The sequence below is a fragment of the Macaca nemestrina genome, chromosome 9 (genome assembly GCF_043159975.1).
Source record: "Macaca nemestrina isolate mMacNem1 chromosome 9, mMacNem.hap1, whole genome shotgun sequence".
Classification (NCBI taxonomy): domain Eukaryota; kingdom Metazoa; phylum Chordata; class Mammalia; order Primates; family Cercopithecidae; genus Macaca; species Macaca nemestrina.
The window spans coordinates 30239485-30256223 of record NC_092133.1 but is presented as its reverse complement, the minus strand read 5'-3'; the positions used below and the strand labels follow the sequence as shown (position 1 = coordinate 30256223).

Genomic DNA, 16739 nt, shown 5'->3' with positions numbered 1-16739 from the left:
TCCGTGGAGGGACTTGAGAGAGGAGTGTGATGGGTCCACACATGAGTCCTCGTGCATGTGCACGTGCATGCATGCTGGGTAGTTGGGGTGGTGAGTGTTGTTTGGAAGAAAGCTGCCTCTTAGTGATCCTTGGTGCCGGAGTTTGATGCCTCCAAGCCCTGCCTGATCCAGACCAGGTTGTTCTCTGTTCATGACAAGTGCGATTTTTGTCTTTCTCTTCCCTGGGTAGTTGGTAGATGTGAAGGTTTTAGAGAAGACCAAAGATGGGCTGGAGGTGGCTGTCCTGCCGCACAACATCCGTGCTTTCCTCCCCACATCTCATCTGTCGGACCACGTTGCCAACGGCCCATTGTTACATCATTGGCTCCAGGCAGGTGACATCCTTCACCGAGTCCTGTGTCTGAGCCAGAGGGAGGGGCATGTTGTATCCTTGACTGGTATCTGTGGAACAGAGGAAGGTGTGGGGCCATGGGCGCTTGGATGGGAAATTCTGGGGAAATTAGTTAGAAACCCCATGGGGAAAAGACAGCTATTTGACCTCAGAAATACCTCCACAAAACCAAACCAGTGACGAAGCCTGTGCTGTGGAAAGTAAGAGCAGGCCTGAGTAAGTGCTGCCAGCAGATGCTGTTGGTCAGGGTGGAGTAGCCTGAAAGTTCATAGAGAGGGGGACTCTAGGGGGCTGGAGAAGGAGGCCCAGTGGGCTGCTTGGGAGCACATCTAGCATTTTGGGGGCTTTCAGTGCTTGCCCCTTGGATTAGAACAATTAATACGGTGGCGTCTGTCCCCCTTTCCTCTTTTTTTTTCACTATGTGCCTTCTCCCCCCAGGGCTATAGGCTCAGAAATATTCCCTTTGGTCTTTGCATAGGTTCTTTGAAGGAGCTTCTGCTCACAGAATGTAAAGTTCATTCTCCTTGGAGTAAAAACGGGCAGAGGAGGGAAAATGAGTTCATCAGTGTGAAGAGGGAGTAGTAGAGGATTGTGTGATGGCTGATCCAGCTGTCAGACCAGGGGGATGAGCCATCCCTTTTTGGTCTCCTCTAGTAATCTGCAGATTAGTGAATCGGGAATGGAATAAAACCGTGATTCTCAGCTGTAGTGTGCAGTTGGGCCATGCAGATGGCTGAGTCACACCAGAGTTTCTAATTCAGTAGGTCTGGGTGGTGCTTGAGAACTTGCATTTCTCCCAGGTTTCAGGCAATGTTGATGCTGCTGGTCTGCACACTTAGAGAATTGCTGTAGGAGCAGAGGTCAGCCTGCAGTTCTGTCTTTCTCTGTGGAGAAAGGAGATGGGAGAGATGGACATTTCATCTGCCCTTTCTGGAACATTCCTTGATGAAGTACCACTAGCTTCTTTGCAGGAAGCCGGCCTTGGTCTCCACAGTAGAAGGTGGCCAGGATCCCAAGAACTTCTCAGAAATTCATCCCGGAATGCTGCTCATTGGTTTTGTGAAGAGCATCAAGGACTATGGCGTGTTCATCCAGTTCCCCTCAGGTCTTAGCGGACTGGCCCCAAAAGCTGTAAGTTCAACTCCATGTACAAGGGCTTTGAGGAGAAATACAAGGTCACAGAACCTGAGGGCGGGTGGGGAGGAATATTCTTTTTTTTATTTTTTGTATTTCATTCTTCTTATTATTTATTTATTATTTTTTTGAGACAGTGTCGTTCTGTCTCCCAGGCTGGATTGCAGTGGTGTGATCTCTGCTCACTGTAACCTCCGCCTCCTGGATTCAAGCGATTTTCCTGCTTCAGCCTTCCAAGTAGCTGGTATTACAGGCACCCACCAACATGCCCAGCTTTTTTTTTTGAATGGTAGAGACAGGGTTTTACCATGTTGGCCAGGCTGGTCTTGAACTCCTGACCTTAAGTGATCCACCCGCCTTGGCCTCCCAAACTGCTGTGATTACAGGTGTGAGCTACCGCACCCGGCCAAGGATACTTTACTCTTTTGAAAGATTTTCAGGGGCACCACTTAAGGTGTGTGTGACATAAAGGCACCTGGGAGGGGTGAGTGCAGCTGAGCTTTTGGCCCATGTTCCTCTTGCCTAGCTGTGTGACCATCTGGAGGAAGGGACTCCTTTCCCACTCCACACTACACATTGAAGGCGTTGGTCTCCAGTGTGAAGATGACTGCACTTGTTTTTATTCTCAGCACATTTAGACAGGGAAATTGATCATCCTGAGCTACTGAGTACAGGTTTTGCAGATTTCTGAGGTTTTTCAGGTGTTAAGGGACCAGAATGTCCTTGAAATTATTACCCGCCCCCCACCCCCAAGTTCCCATGCACTTTTCAGATGGGAACAATCCCAGCAGTCCCCTAGCGGAGCCTCCTAGTGTACCCGGCATGTCAGCTGAGGCCTGGGCGGGGATGGGACTCACCAAAGTCATGGAAGATAGTCGAGCAAATGGCGTGCAGCTGATTGCTGCCGCAGATCGTTCATCAGTATTTCTTCCCCTCTGTAGGCCTGTCTCCCTGGTGTTTTACCTGGGAAAATCTCATTTGCATCCCCTGCCAGAAACATTTTAAAAATGGTAGCAGAGGGAAGGGCCCCTGAAACAAGCCCAGTGAGGGGCAGAGGGTTCCCGTGGGTTGTTGGGGTGAGGACAGCCCTGGTGTCTGCCTGGCTTGCCGTGAATGTGCCTTCTTGCCCGAGTGCCCTCTCCTGGAGGCTCTGGTTTTTTTGTTTGTTTGTTTTTTGTTTTTTTTTTTTGAGATGGAGTCTCACTCTGTCGCCCAGGCTGGAGTGCAGTGGTGCAATCTCCGCTCACTGCAACGTCCGCCTCCCAGATTCAAGTGATTCCCCTGCCCCAGCCTCCCAAGTAGCTGGGATTGCAGGTGCGTGCCACCACTCCTGACTAATTTTTGTATTATTATTTTTTTTTTGAGACGGAGTCTTGCTCTGTCGCCCAGGCTGGAGTGCAGTGGCGCAATCTCAGCTCACTGCAAGCTCCGCCTCCCAGGTTCACGCCATTCTCCTGCCTCAGCCTCCCGAGTAGCTGGGACTACAGGCGCCCGCCACTGCGCCCGGCTAATTTTTTCTATTTTTAGTAGAGACGGGGTTTCACCATGGTCTCGATCTCCTGACCTTGTGATCCGCCCGCCTCGGCCTCCCAAAGTGCTGGGATTACAGGCGTGAGCCACCGCGCCCGGCCAATTTTTGTATTATTAATAGAGTCGGGGTTTCAGCATGTTGGTCAGGCTGGTCTGGAACTCCTGACCTCGTGATTCACTCGCCTCAGCCTCCCAGAGTGCTGGGATTACAGGCGTGAGCCACCGCTCCCAGCCAATCCGGAGGCTTTGTTTTTATGGAAGGGGAGTAGAGCTGTGTTCAGAGAGGGCTTGGGGGAGCTTCCTGGGCCCCATTTCCCCCCACTCATATCCCCCTTTCTGGGGACATCAAGTGGGTTGTCTTAATGAAGACCTTTCCTCTTCTCATCTCCTGCCTGTTCTTCTCTTCAGATCATGAGTGACAAATTTGTAACCTCCACAAGTGACCACTTTGTTGAGGGCCAGACAGTAGCAGCAAAGGTGACCAATGTGGATGAGGAGAAGCAGCGAATGCTGCTGTCACTGCGGCTGTCGGACTGTGCTCTGGGGGACTTGGCTACCACCAGCCTCCTCCTCCTGAGTCAGTGCCTGGAGGAGCTGCAGGGTGTGCGCAGCCTCATGAGCAACCGAGGTGGGGCACCTGTGGGGCACCTGTGGGGCAGGGGAGGCGGGCCAGGGGTGGGAGTATGCGTTGTAAATTACACCTGTTAGGTGAGTTGCTGGGCTTCCCAGAACATAAGAAAAAATTTTTTTGGTTAACTTTTTTTTTTTAATGGAAGTATGACCTGCATAAAGTACACATTATTATTATTATTATTATTATCGAGGCCAAGTCTCACTCTGTCACCTGGGCTGGGGTGCAGTAGCGTGATCTTGGCTCACTGCAACTTCCACCTCCCAGGTTCAAGCGATTTTCCTTCCTCAGCCTCTGGAGTAGCTGGGATTACAGGCACCTGCCACCATGCCTGGCTAATTTTTTTTTTTTTTTTTTTGAGACGGAGTCTCGCTCTGTCACCCAGGCTGGAGTGCAGTGGCCGGATCTCAGCTCACTGCAAGCTCCGCTTCCCAGGTTTACGCCATTCTCCTGCCTCAGCCTCCCGAGTAGCTGGGACTGCAGGCGCCCGCCACCTCGCCCGGCTAGTTACCTGGCTAATTTTTGTATTTTTAGAGAAGACAGGGTTTCGCCATGTTGGCCAGGCTGGTCTCAAAGTCCTGACCTCACGTGATCCACCCGCCCTGGCCTCCCAAAGTGCTGGGATTACAGGTGTGAGCCGCTGCGCCCGGCCATAGTGCATAGTTATTACGTGTGTAGCTTAATCAGTGTTTATATTACACCCCTTTAAGATAAAGGCCATTACGAGCATCCTAGATGTCCCCTTCTCCCCACTGCCAGTCCAGAGTCAAAGTTTCCCTTAGTTCTGTGGCTTTATATTTGCGTTTGTTGTGAATTCACTCACCTTTTCACCTTTCATTCCTTTATTCAGCAGATGAAATGGAACTGGGACCTGCCAGGCTTTGTAAGGGGTTATTATTCTGACCCTCTTAGACTTTGAACCATTGTGTGGGATTGTTGTAACTTTTTTTTTTTTCCTTTTTTTTTTTTTTTTGAGACGGAGTCTCGCTCTGTCGCCCAGGCTGAAGTGCAGTGGCCGGATCTCGGCTCACTGCAAGCTCCGCCTCCTGGGTTTACGCCATTCTCCTGCCTCAGCCTCCCGAGTAGCTGGGACTACAGGCGCCCGCCACCGCGCCCGGCTAGTTTTTTGTATTTTTTTTAGTAGAGACGAGGTTTCACCATGTTAGCCAGGATGGTCTCAATCTCCTGACCTCGTGATCCGCCCGTCTCGGCCTCCCAAAGTGCAGGGATTACAGGCGTGAGCCACCGTGCCCGGCTGGATTGTTGTAACTTTAATGGAATTTCATAGCAGGAGGCTTGAGAGGGGACAGTGAAAATTCAGAAACCGAAGGAAAGCCTGTCTTCCTGGTGTTTGTTGGCTACTCCCTTGAATTATGGTCAGGTAGGATTAGCAAGGGGCTTAGGTCTGTCTGCCTGTGACAAGAGTTTTCGTGGATACTGAACATTTTTGCAAAAAGTGATTTTACCTTGTCAGTGGTTCCAGTGCTCCACTGTCCTCCATGGTGACAGCACACTGCCAGAGGAAAGAACAGTGGGAGTGTTGTTTCATGGTACTAATCCGTGTTTCCTTCGGGTCTCTGGCAGACTCTGTGTTGATCCAGACACTGGCTGAGATGACCCCAGGAATGTTCCTTGACCTAGTGGTGCAGGAGGTGTTGGAAGATGGCTCTGTGGTATTCAGTGGGGGTCCGGTGCCCGACCTGGTCCTGAGAGCCAGCAGATACCATCGCACAGGTGAGTGCTTCTGTCTTACCCATTGTGGTTGGTGGGAGGACCCTTTGCCCATTGCTCCCTCTCCTGGATATAGAATTTCTAAATACTTAGGGTAGATGAGTTGATTCGGTAGAGATTTTTGGCATGCCTACCTTGAGTGAATGCAGAGGCTTAGGTACGAATCCTTTAATTGTTACAATAGGGTAAATCTAGATTTTTATATATTAGGTTACGTAAATTAAGGCCCACCTGAGCTTGAACTATGGGCGATAGACCCTTGGTTTCCCTAATTATGGCCCGCATGGACCCAGGACGTGTGTCCTCTCTGCTTTCTTGGATCTAAGGGGTAGCAACTACACGTGAGAGGTGCTGCTGTCCCTTCACCCTGTTCCAGAAGGATAATCACACTGTGGTTCTGCACTGCAGGGCAGGAGGTGGAATCTGGGCAGAAAAAAAAGGTTGTGATCTTAAATGTTGATCTTTTGAAGTTGGAAGTGCACGTTTCCCTTCACCAGGACTTGGTGAATAGAAAAGCTAAAAAGGTAAGCTTGCTTCTGACTTCCATTTTCATGGTTTCACATGATGTACCCTTCAACCCCACACTTCCAGTTCAGGAATTCCAACTCAGATGCCTGTAGTGAGGGTAGCCCTATGTCTGGATGGATCCAGGACACCCCCGGTTTAGACCTCTCATCCTGGTGTGGTTCATAGTGCTGATTTCTATTCTGGTTCTGGTGATAAGTTACATGGGCATTCCATCTTTAGGGCCAAACAAATAAATAGTGCAGGAGTGGAGCTGGCTGTGTGGGTAGGGAGTGGCTGGCCTGGGACTCTGACAAGCTCGGGAGTGCATGCCCAGCCCGCATGGGGCTGAGACTGTTCAGTCCTGCCCAATTGTTGCCAGGTGGGAATATCTGGGGCTACTGCTGCTTGATTTTTAAGAGAAGGCAGAATTTGGATTTTTATTTGAAATAAAAGCTGAAAATGTTAGAAACTTATTTTTTTAAAATAAGTTTGGCATGAGCCGAACAGCATGTCTGTGGGCAGTTCAGATCTCCAGGCTGTGCGTCCACACCCTCATCTGCCTTGTCTTCTGGACACTTGTGTGTGACATAAGAATGGGTTTGAGGGAAATCTCAAAATTATTATTTTTCTCTGGGTGATGAATATATTTGATTATTGTCTAAAGCACTTATTAGGCACCTAGTTGCATAGAGTATGGTACAGTATAGATACAATCCTTAATTTCTAGTTGCTTACAGTATTAATAGTTTAGAACAGACAGAGAGAGAATGGAAAGCAATACTAACCTCTCATTCAGTTTTCTAGCAGGACCCTGTACCATTTTATCACCTGAGGGAAACGGGCATACAAGAGCATGAGCACAATTTGGATTCTGAGGAAAGAGAGGTTAGGTGCCTTGCACACAATAAGCTCTCAGTAATGACTCTATTCATTGCTTGGGTGGAAGAGTGATTAAATTGGGGATGGGGAGCTGCAGGACAGAGTCAGGAACCACAATGTCTATAAGCTGAGAGAGCTGTTAGAGGTTGCAAGGCTGTACATCAGAATTATCTCAATAACTTGTAAAATTCAGATTTAGTAGATCTAGGATAGGGTCTTGCAATTTAAGTTGAAAGCAAAACAAAACCAAGCCAAGGTAATTCAGTTCCAGCTCAGACCAGCCTTGGGTTCCCTAGCCTTGGGACCCCAGAGGGTTTCCTTAGCTATACCCTGCCCAGTGGGGCCATGAGTGAGTGACCATGCTGTGTAAACAGGAAAGCAGGGATGGTTGCTTTTCTCTCTTCTAGCTGAGGAAAGGCAGCGAACACCAGGCGATTGTGCAGCACTTGGAGAAGTCGTTTGCCATTGCCTCCTTGGTAGAGACTGGCCACCTGGCAGCTTTCTCCCTTACCTCTCACCTCAACGACACCTTCCGCTTTGACTCAGAGAAGTTGCAGGTGGGACAGGGTGTCTCCCTAACCCTCAAGACCACAGAACCAGGAGTGACTGGCCTTCTTTTGGCTGTGGAGGGGCCGGCTGCCAAGAGGACCATGAGGCCGACCCGGAAGGACTCTGAGACAGTTGATGAGGATGAAGAAGTGGATCCAGCTCTGACTGTAGGAACCGTAAAGAAGCACACCCTCTCCATTGGGGACATGGTGACAGGGACTGTCAAGTCCATTAAGCCCACCCATGTGGTTGTGACTCTGGAAGATGGCATCATTGGCTGTATCCATGCCTCCCACATTCTAGATGATGTTCCAGAGGGCATCTCTCCTACTACCAAACTGAAGGTTGGGAAGACGGTCACTGCCCGAGTGATTGGTGGGCGAGACATGAAGACATTCAAGTATGGAGGCTCGCGGGGGTGGCCTGACTTCAAGGGGAGATTGTTGTTGAGGGAGGACTGGGAAAGTAGGCGGGCTCCAAAAAGTTGCGTGTAAGTCAGATTCTCTTTTAGTTAACAAAAGGCATTCACCAAAGAATTGTTTTGCATAATTCTTTTTTTTTTTTTTTTGAGACGGAGTCTTGCTCTATTGCCCAGACTGGAGTGCAGTGGCGTGATCTTGGCTCACTGCAAGCTCCGCCTCCCGGGTTCATGCCATTCTCCTGTCTCAGCCTCCCAAGTAGCTGGAACTACAGGCACCTGCCACCATGTCCGGCTAACTTTTTGTGTTTTTAATAGAGATGGGGTTTCACCATGTTAGCCAGGATGGTCTCCATCTCCTGACCTTGTGATCCGCCCACCTCTGCCTCCCAAAGTGCTGGGATTACAGTGCATGATTCTTCTTAAAAATGTGGAATATATGGTGTGGTTGTTAAGAACGGGTTCGGAGTCAAACCCGGGTTTGAATTCTAGATTAACTGTGACCATGTGGCAGTAGCTACTTGACTCCAAATTTTATTTTCTTAATTTTTTTTTTTTTTTTGAAACAGAGTCTCGCTGTCGCCCAGGCTGGAGTGCAGTGGCATGATCTTGGCTCACTGCAAACTCCATCTCCCAGGTTCATGCCATTCTTCTGCCTCAGCCTCCCGAGTAGCTGGGACTACAGGCGCCCATCACCACGCCCAACTAAATTTTTGTATTTTTAGTAGAGACGGGGTTTCACCGTGTTAGCCAGGATGGTCTCAATCTCCTGACATGATCCACCCACCTCGGCCGCCCGAAGTGCTGGGATTATAGGCGTGAGCCACCGCGCCCGGCCTATTTTCTTAATATGTAACATGAGAATCATGGTAGCGACTACCTTGTAGGGCCATGGTGAAGACTGAAAGAGAGAATGTGTAGTCTGTTCTTTGCCTAGTGAGTTGCCTGCCTCGGTTACTGTGCTGTATACATCTGCCGTTGTCATAATCCATTCTCCACATCCCACCTTAATTATCCTCATTTGCTTTAAATCTTGTGCCACATGTTACTGTAGCAGAAATTACTGCTATAACAAGAACAGCAAAAAAAGAATTCAAAGTCTGGCCAATAATTTGCGTATTAATTTCAGTAGCCAACTGTGGGGTCTTCAGTAAGTCATCCTCTAAATAAAGACCTCAGTTTCTTTATTTTTAGAACGAAAGAATTGGAGTGTATAGACTGTAAGGAAAATTGTTTTCAGGATCTGATATGACAGTCCTAAAAGATCAGGCCAGGCACAGTGGCTCACGCCTGTAATTCCAGCACTTTGTGAGGCTGGTGGATCACCTGAGGCCAGGAGTTCGAGACCAGCCTGGCCAATATGGTGAAACCCCTTCTACTGAAAAAACAAAAACTAGCCGGGCACAATGCCCGTAGTCCCAGCTACTCGGGAGGCCGAGGCAAGAGAATCACTTGAACCCGGGAGGCGGAGGTTGTAGTGAGCTGAGATCATGCCATTGCACTCCAGCCTGGGCAAGAGAGTGAGACTCTGTCTCAAAAAAAAAAAAAAAAAAATCGGATGAGGCTGGGTGTAGTGGCTGATCCCTGTAATCTCAGCACTTTGAGATGATGAGGGAGGTGGAAAACTTGAGCCCAGGAGTTCAAGACCTGCCTGGGCAACATGGTGAGACCCCATCTCTACAAAAAATAAAAATAAAAAATAGCCGGGCATGGTGGCGTACACCTATAGTCCCAGCTACTTGGGAGGCTGAGCTGGGAGGATTGCTTGAGCCCAGGAGGTTGAGGCTATTCCAGCTTGGGTGACAGAGTGAGACCTTGTCCCAGAAGGAAAAAAAAAAAAAAAAGGATCAGATGAACCTACTCCTTACTATTAACTGCAAAGGTTGGGGATGGAAACTTTCAGCCTGACACATCTCCCTTCAGTGGTGGTGTGACAGTGGAACAGGGTGCTTTTGTGAGCTTGGTTTGGTGGAGAGTAGAGAGAAATCCTGACCTACAGATTACTGTGTTACAGAGATGAAGAGAAATGATTCAGCTTATTTGTTTCTCCAGGTTTCTCCCAATAAGTCACCCCAGATTTGTTCGAACCATCCCGGAGCTGAGTGTTCGGCCAAGGTGAGGGGGACGTTAGCAGCACTGTCTCATGGAAGGAGCACTGGGCTTTGGAATTAGGAATCCTGAGTTAGAATCTTGATTTTACCAGTGTTAGGATTTATTTTTGCCTTTCTCTGTCCAAGTTTTCTTGTTTCTCCAGTGGGGGTATTTGGTTCTCTTAGGGCTAGAGGGATCATATGAAAATTAATGCAAAAGCTGTGTACAGGTTTTAATTACCAGTTTAAAGCCTGGTTTCAGTTCTGTTTGTCAGCATGTCACAAAAAGAAACATTTTTACTCTCAACCCAATTTTCTATAACCCAGTCATTCCCTAAATAAGCAAAATCAAGAATATCTGTTATTTCAACCTGGACGACTGCTTGGTGGGCTGGAAGCCGAGCTAGAATTTCAGGTCATGCTGGGGTAGATTCTGTAGAGAAGAGTGTTCCGTAAGATACCATGTGGGGAGGAGAACGAGGAGTTCTCTAAAAGAACCCAGCCTCTCAGATTGATAGACCCTTAGTGAATAAAGCTAGATGCGTATGACCTTAATTAAGAAAGGCTCTGCGGCTCAGTCCTGAGATCCATCCAGGTTGTAAATCTTAGGCACCTAGAGATTTACAGAACAGCCTCCAGAGTAATTTCCAGGGCCAGACACTGGCTCACCTGTAATCCCAGCACTTTGGGAGGCTGAGGCAGGTAGATTACTTGAGGTCAGGAGTTCCAGACCAGCCTGACCAACATGGTGAAACCCCGTCTCTACTAGAAATACAAAATTAGCTGGGTGTGGTGGCGGGCGCCTGTAATCCCAGCTACTTGGGAGGCTGAGGCAGGAGAATCACTTGAATCTGGGAGACCGAGGTTGGAGTGAGCCGAAATCTTGCCGTTGTGCTTCAGCCTGGGCAACAAAAGCGAAACCCATCTCAAAAGAAAAAAAAAAAAAACACAAAGGAAATATTCCTGGCACATTGAGTTTCAGATGCTAATAACACTTTTGGGACTTCAAAGTAAGCCCTAAACTAAAGTTTCAGAATAATAAGATTTGGGGGATGAATTACATTCCTATTTGTTAACTCTGTGGTTTCCTTAGTTTTGTAGATTTTGATTGTGTTTACCCTCCAGTCTTTGTTGGAAAATGAAGAAACCTCTTCATATTAATGGTTTCAGCCTGCAGTATCTTCACCTCTGACATGTGATGTCTTGTTTTAATTAAACCCTTAATTAGGGTTGAGGTTAAGTAGTTTATTCAAACTAAGGATAGATATCTTAAATTAACAAATACACAGGGGATGAGTCAGTGGACTCTGTGGGAACACTGAGATCCTAAATGTTTTTTGATCCTAAGAGTACTGAGGGAACCCCTCATTAACACTGCTGGTGTTGGAAGACTATGGTATGAGCCAGAGTGGGGGTACTTGGCTGTAGCAGAGTGGGCCACGTCAGGAATTCAGTGGATTTGTTAAGGAGGTGGGAGATGTAGAGTTATAATAACAGATAGACAGATGGCCAGACACACTCCCAGACAGATGGCCAGACATCTTCCACTTCCTCCATGGACCTTTGTTGTACTGTGACTTGTTTTAATCTTAAGGCTCTTGAGAAACATAGTGAATTTCTCATGCTTATGTTTTAAAATAAATATTTTGAAGTCGGGATGAAAAACATTTAACTGATGGTTTTGACTTAACGGAGGAATTGTAGCTGTATTTTTATTTCCCATTTTGTATGGGGATCTCGTGCAGAACTGGTGCAGAAAGAGAATGCTGTCTGTTCTAGAGCTGAGTTCAGAGGTGTTGGGGGCACTCAAGGTTAAGATTCATCTTACCTGGTTACTCCTCTGGAGGGCTGGGAGGAAAGAGGCAAGGCCATTCAGGAGTGTTAGAAGGTGTCTCTGGCACTCCTGTTAGCCAGTGAGTTTTCTCATCAGTCCCCATTTAGTACTGCCAAGCCTGGTTTTTTCAGGGGTTGCTCTTTTTGCAGAGGAAGTTTCAAATCACTTCAGGAAAAGAACAAAGGATAACACATACCTGTATATGTGGTGGGTTTGGTTTGGTTTGGTTTAAATAACAGAAATTTGTTTTCTCACAATTTTGGAGGCTAGAAGTCTGAGGTCAAGATGTTGACAGGTTTTGTTTCTTCTAAGGCCTCTCTCCCTGTCTTACAGATGGCCATCTTCTCCCCATGTCTTCACATGGTCTTCCTTTCATATGTCTCTGTGTCCTCATCTGTCATTTAAAAAAATTACAGTAACGACACATACATTTACTCTCTTAACAGTTTTCAGATGTACATTACAATATTGTTAACTAAATGCATGTTGTACAGCAAATCTCTAGAAGCTTTTTGTTTTGCGTGACTGAAACTATACCTATTGAACAGCAACTCTGCTTCTCCCTCTCTTCCGCCCTTGGCAACCACCATTTCCCCTTCAATCCCGGTGAATCTGACTATTCTAGGTACCTCATATAAGTGGAACACATACAGTATGCATCCTTTTGTGACTGGCTTATTTCACTTAGTGTAACGTCTTCAAGGTTTATCCATTTTGCAGCATGTGTCAGAATGTCCTGTCTTGTCTTTTTTCTTTTTTTAGAGACAGGGTCTTGTTCTGTCACCCAGGCTGGAGTGCAGTGGCGTGATCATGACTCACTACAGCCTTGACCTTCTGGGCCCAAGTGATCCCCCTGCCTCAGCCCCCCGAGTAGCTGGGACTATAGGCATGCACCAACATGCCTGGCTAATTTTTTTTTGTAAAGATTGAGTTTTGCCTTGTTGCCCAGGCTGGTCTCAAACTTCTGAGCTCAGGCAATCTGCCTGCCTCGGCCTCCCAAAGTGCTGGGATTACAGGCATGAGCCACTGTGTCTGGCATATCCAGTCTTTTCAAGGCTGAATAATATTCCGTTGTACATATATGCCACATTTTGTTTATCCACTCATTGGTCAATGGACATTTAGGTTGCTTGTGCCTTTTGGCTATTGTTTGAACATGAGTGTGCAAATATCTCTTTGTGATCCTGATTTCAGTTCTTTTGAGTATATTCCACCTATAAGTGGAATCGTTGGATTGTATGGTAATTCTGTTTTTCTGAGAAACTTCCATACTGTTCTCCATAATCGCTGCACCATTTTACATTCTCATCAACTGTGCACAAGGGTTTCTGTTTCTCTGCATCCTTGCCAACACTTGTTATTTTCTTTCTTTTTTTTTTTTTAATAGTGGCCATCCTAATGGGTATAAGGTGATATCTCATTGTGCCTTTAATTTGCTTTTTGTGATAATTGGTGATGTTGAGCATCTTTTCATTTGCTTGTTGGCCGTTGGTATATCTTCTTTGGAGAAATGTCTATTCAAGTCCTTTCTCTCTTTTTGTTTTTAGACGGAGTTTTGCTCTTATTGCCCAGGCTAGAGTGCAATGGCACAACCTCAGCTCACTGCAGCCTCCACCTCCTAGGTTCAAGTGATTCTCCTGCTTCAGCCTCCTGAGTAGCTGGGATTATAGGCACCTATCACCACGCCCAGATAATTTTTTTTTTTTTTTATTTGAGACGGAGTCTCACTCTGTCACCCAGGCTGGAGTGCGGTGGCGTAATCTCGGCTCACTGCAAGCTCCGCCTCCCGGGTTCATGCCATTCTCCTGCTTCAGCCTCCCGAGTAGCTGGGACTACAGCACCCGCCACCACGCCTGGCTAATTTTTTGTATTTTTAGTAGAGATGGGGTTTCACTGTGTTAGCCAGGATGGTCTTGATTTCCTGACCTTGTGATCCACCCGCCTCAGCCTCCCAAAGTGTTGGGATTACAGGCGTGAGCCACTGCGCCTGGCCAATTTTTTTTTTTCTGAGATGGAGTCTCGCACTGTCGCCCAGGCTGGAGTGCAGGGGTGCAGTCTTGGCTCACTGCAGGCTCTGCCTCCCGGGTTCATGCCATTCTCCTGCCTCAGCCTCCCGAGTAGCTGGGACTACAGGCACCCGCCACCACGCCTGGCTAATTTTTGTATTTTTTAGTAAAGACGGGGTTTCATTATGTTGACCAGGCTGGTCTTGAACTCCTGACCTCGTGATCCACCCGCCTCGGCCTCCCAAAGTGCTGGGATTACAGGTGTGAGCCACAGCACCCAGCCTCCAGCTAATTTTTTGTATTTTTAGTAGAGACAGGGTTTCATCATGTTGGCCATGCTGGTCTCAAACTCCTGACCTTAGGTGACGTGCCTGCCGTGACCTCCCAGAGTGCTGGGTCAATTCTTACTTTACTAGATAGGAAAGTTCCCATTTTCTACATTAGGGAGCACTTGCTATTGTATTTTACAGATTTACTAACATTACTTGTAGCATTTTATTGGTGAGTTTGGTTCATTTGGGCTTAGAAATTATTTGAATTGGTAAGTAGGGGTGGCAGTTCTGTGATTCCTTTGAAGTGATTGTGGACTGGTAACTTTCAGGCTACATCCCTTTGTGGCTTTTCTGAGACGAAAAAAGAAAAAGGCTGAGTGCCGTGGCTGACATCCATAATCCCAGCACTTTGGGAGGCCAAGGCCAGTAGATCACTTGAGGTCAGGAGTTCGAGACCAGCCTGGCCAACATGGTGGCTTTGTCTTTACTAAAAATACAAAGAAATTAGCCAGGTGTGGTGGCAGGTGCCTGTAATCCCAGTTACTTGGGAGGCTGAGACATGAGAATCACTTGAACCTGGGGGTGGAAGTTGCAGTGACCCGAGATTGTGCCACCACACTCCATCCTGGGTGACAAACCAAGACTCTGTCTCAAAAAAAAGAAAAAAAAATGAATGCTCCTTTTATTAAAAAAAAAAAAAGAAAATCAAGAAAATGCTAATGGAAGGGTAGCATAGGGCAGAGAGCCCTGGATTTTGAGTCAGAAGCCCTGACTTTAACTACTGGTTTAATAGCATAAAATGGGCCTAATATCTACCCTGCTGAACACACACAGTTGTCAAATTCAGTGAGAGAATTTTTGAATGCAGTTTTGCAAACTAAAGCAACAAAGTATTATGAAAGAAGTAAAACAATTTTGTTTCCTGAGTTTATAAAGGCAATTGTGGGCTACCTTCTTTAAAAGCAGCTTGTTCACAGGTAGGTGAATGAAATGGAAAAGATTAGCCTTGGGCCAGTATTGTGGACATTCCCCTTTGAGGAGTGAAACGGCCTTGGAGGGTGGGTGTGAGTAGGGGAGTCCTGTACAGTCAATCCATAGCCACTTGGGAGAGATGGTTTCAAACTCAAAGTCTTATCCAGTGCTGGGTTTACTCTTTACATTTCCTTTCTGCAAACAGTGAGCTGGAGGATGGCCACACTGCTCTTAACACTCACTCTGTTAGCCCTGTGGAGAAGATTAAACAGTACCAGGCCGGCCAGACTGTTACTTGCTTCTTAAAGAAGGTAAGAAGTTTTGCCACTCGGCAATGAGATGTCATTCTTCTTTCAGAAGAAACAATCGTGACATTGGAGAAAAAAGCCATTAGCAGAGAAACGCATTTGAGTCTGTGCTACCATGCTGGGTTTGTGGGAGACAGTACATGGCCTCTGCCACTAAAGAACTTCTGGTCTAATTAGGGAGCTAAAATACGGCTTACACACGATTAGCAAGCAGCTCATAATTCAATATATTGGTAGATTAATTGTAGAAATGGAAAGCAAAATATAGGGCAAGATTTAGAATATAAATGTATATAATTTGGATTTTAGATTCATGCTTTTCATGAAGTTGAGGTGCACTGTTAAACAACATGAAATTGGGTGCCAGATTATGTGTTCCAACCCCAACTGGAACAGGAGTTCAAAAAGGAAAGAAAGCAACCTGTACTGGTTGAAACATAGGTGAGGCGGCTGGATTGGGTTTGACCTTGAAGAATAACACCTCTCCATTGTTGCCAGATTCCTCTTTGATGAGCATCTCTGAGCATGATCGTCACTGATGCTTGATCCCTTCAGTTACCTATTGTCTATAGACATTCATATGCCCCAGATGCCTTAGCGTAGCAGATAAGGCTCTTCATAATCTGACTCTCCGTGCACCTTATGTGGCAGTTATTCTGAAAAGCTTCTCTGTCTTTTTCCCTTCCTGTCTTTATTTGTGCTGGTTTCTACATCTGGAGTACCTTCTATTCCGGTTGTCTACTGCCCTTCAAGCTTCAGCACAGATAACCTTCCCCCTTTACTAGTTACTGTAGCATGTTGTACTTCCTACATGTTGCTTGCTGTTGCAGTTATTTGCATACTGATTTGACTTACTGTTTGTAGGCTGTAATCTCCTTGAAGGCAGGTCCTGGCTTTTATTTATCACTATGATGCCATGTACACAGAAGCTGCTTGATAAATGATTTGTTAAATTGACTTGAAAATTTGAGTACGTATTTATGGCCGGGCGCGGTGGCTCACGCCTGTAATCCCAGCCCTTTGGGAGGCCGAGGTGGGCGGATCACTTCACGTCAGGAGTTCGAGACCAGCCTGACCACCATGGTGAAACCCCGTCTCTACTAAAAATACAAAAAATTAGCTGTGCCTGGTGTGTGTGCCTCTAATTCCAGCTACCCTGGAGGCTGAGGCAGAAGAATCACTGAAACCCAGGAGGTGGAGATTGCAGTGAGCCGAGATTGCCACCACTGCACTCCAGCCTAGGAGACAGAGCGAGACTCTGTCTCAAGAAAAAGAGAAAACTGGAGTGCGTATTTAGGGCAAGACACTGCATAAATAGTGAAGGATCCAAATTGGTTTAGAAATAAAAAATTGGCCCCTGGAGATGGTTAACAATCACTGGACACAGCTGAGCTTGGAGGAGGCTACAGAGGTCTGTGGGATTGGTTCTCCAGCTTGAGGTCATCTCTGGAGTCTCTCTTGCTTCCTGGTCAGCTGAGACCCTGGGA

The 16739-nt window shown here is 47.0% G+C and overlaps 1 protein-coding gene across 2 annotated transcripts in view; it reads left to right on the top strand.

Annotated features, from left to right (window-relative positions):
* The window catches only part of LOC105478324 (programmed cell death 11), a 54387-nt gene that overhangs the window by 24157 nt on the left and 13491 nt on the right, over positions 1–16739 (top strand). For both annotated transcript variants that reach the window (XM_011735466.3, XM_011735465.3), the window contains exons 15-22: positions 230–424; positions 1352–1522; positions 3464–3683; positions 5271–5420; positions 5826–5941; positions 7211–7752; positions 9823–9885; positions 15150–15255. In XM_011735466.3, the coding sequence (XP_011733768.2) occupies positions 230–424; positions 1352–1522; positions 3464–3683; positions 5271–5420; positions 5826–5941; positions 7211–7752; positions 9823–9885; positions 15150–15255 (1563 nt within the window). The remainder of the gene's footprint in view (positions 1–229; positions 425–1351; positions 1523–3463; positions 3684–5270; positions 5421–5825; positions 5942–7210; positions 7753–9822; positions 9886–15149; positions 15256–16739) is intronic.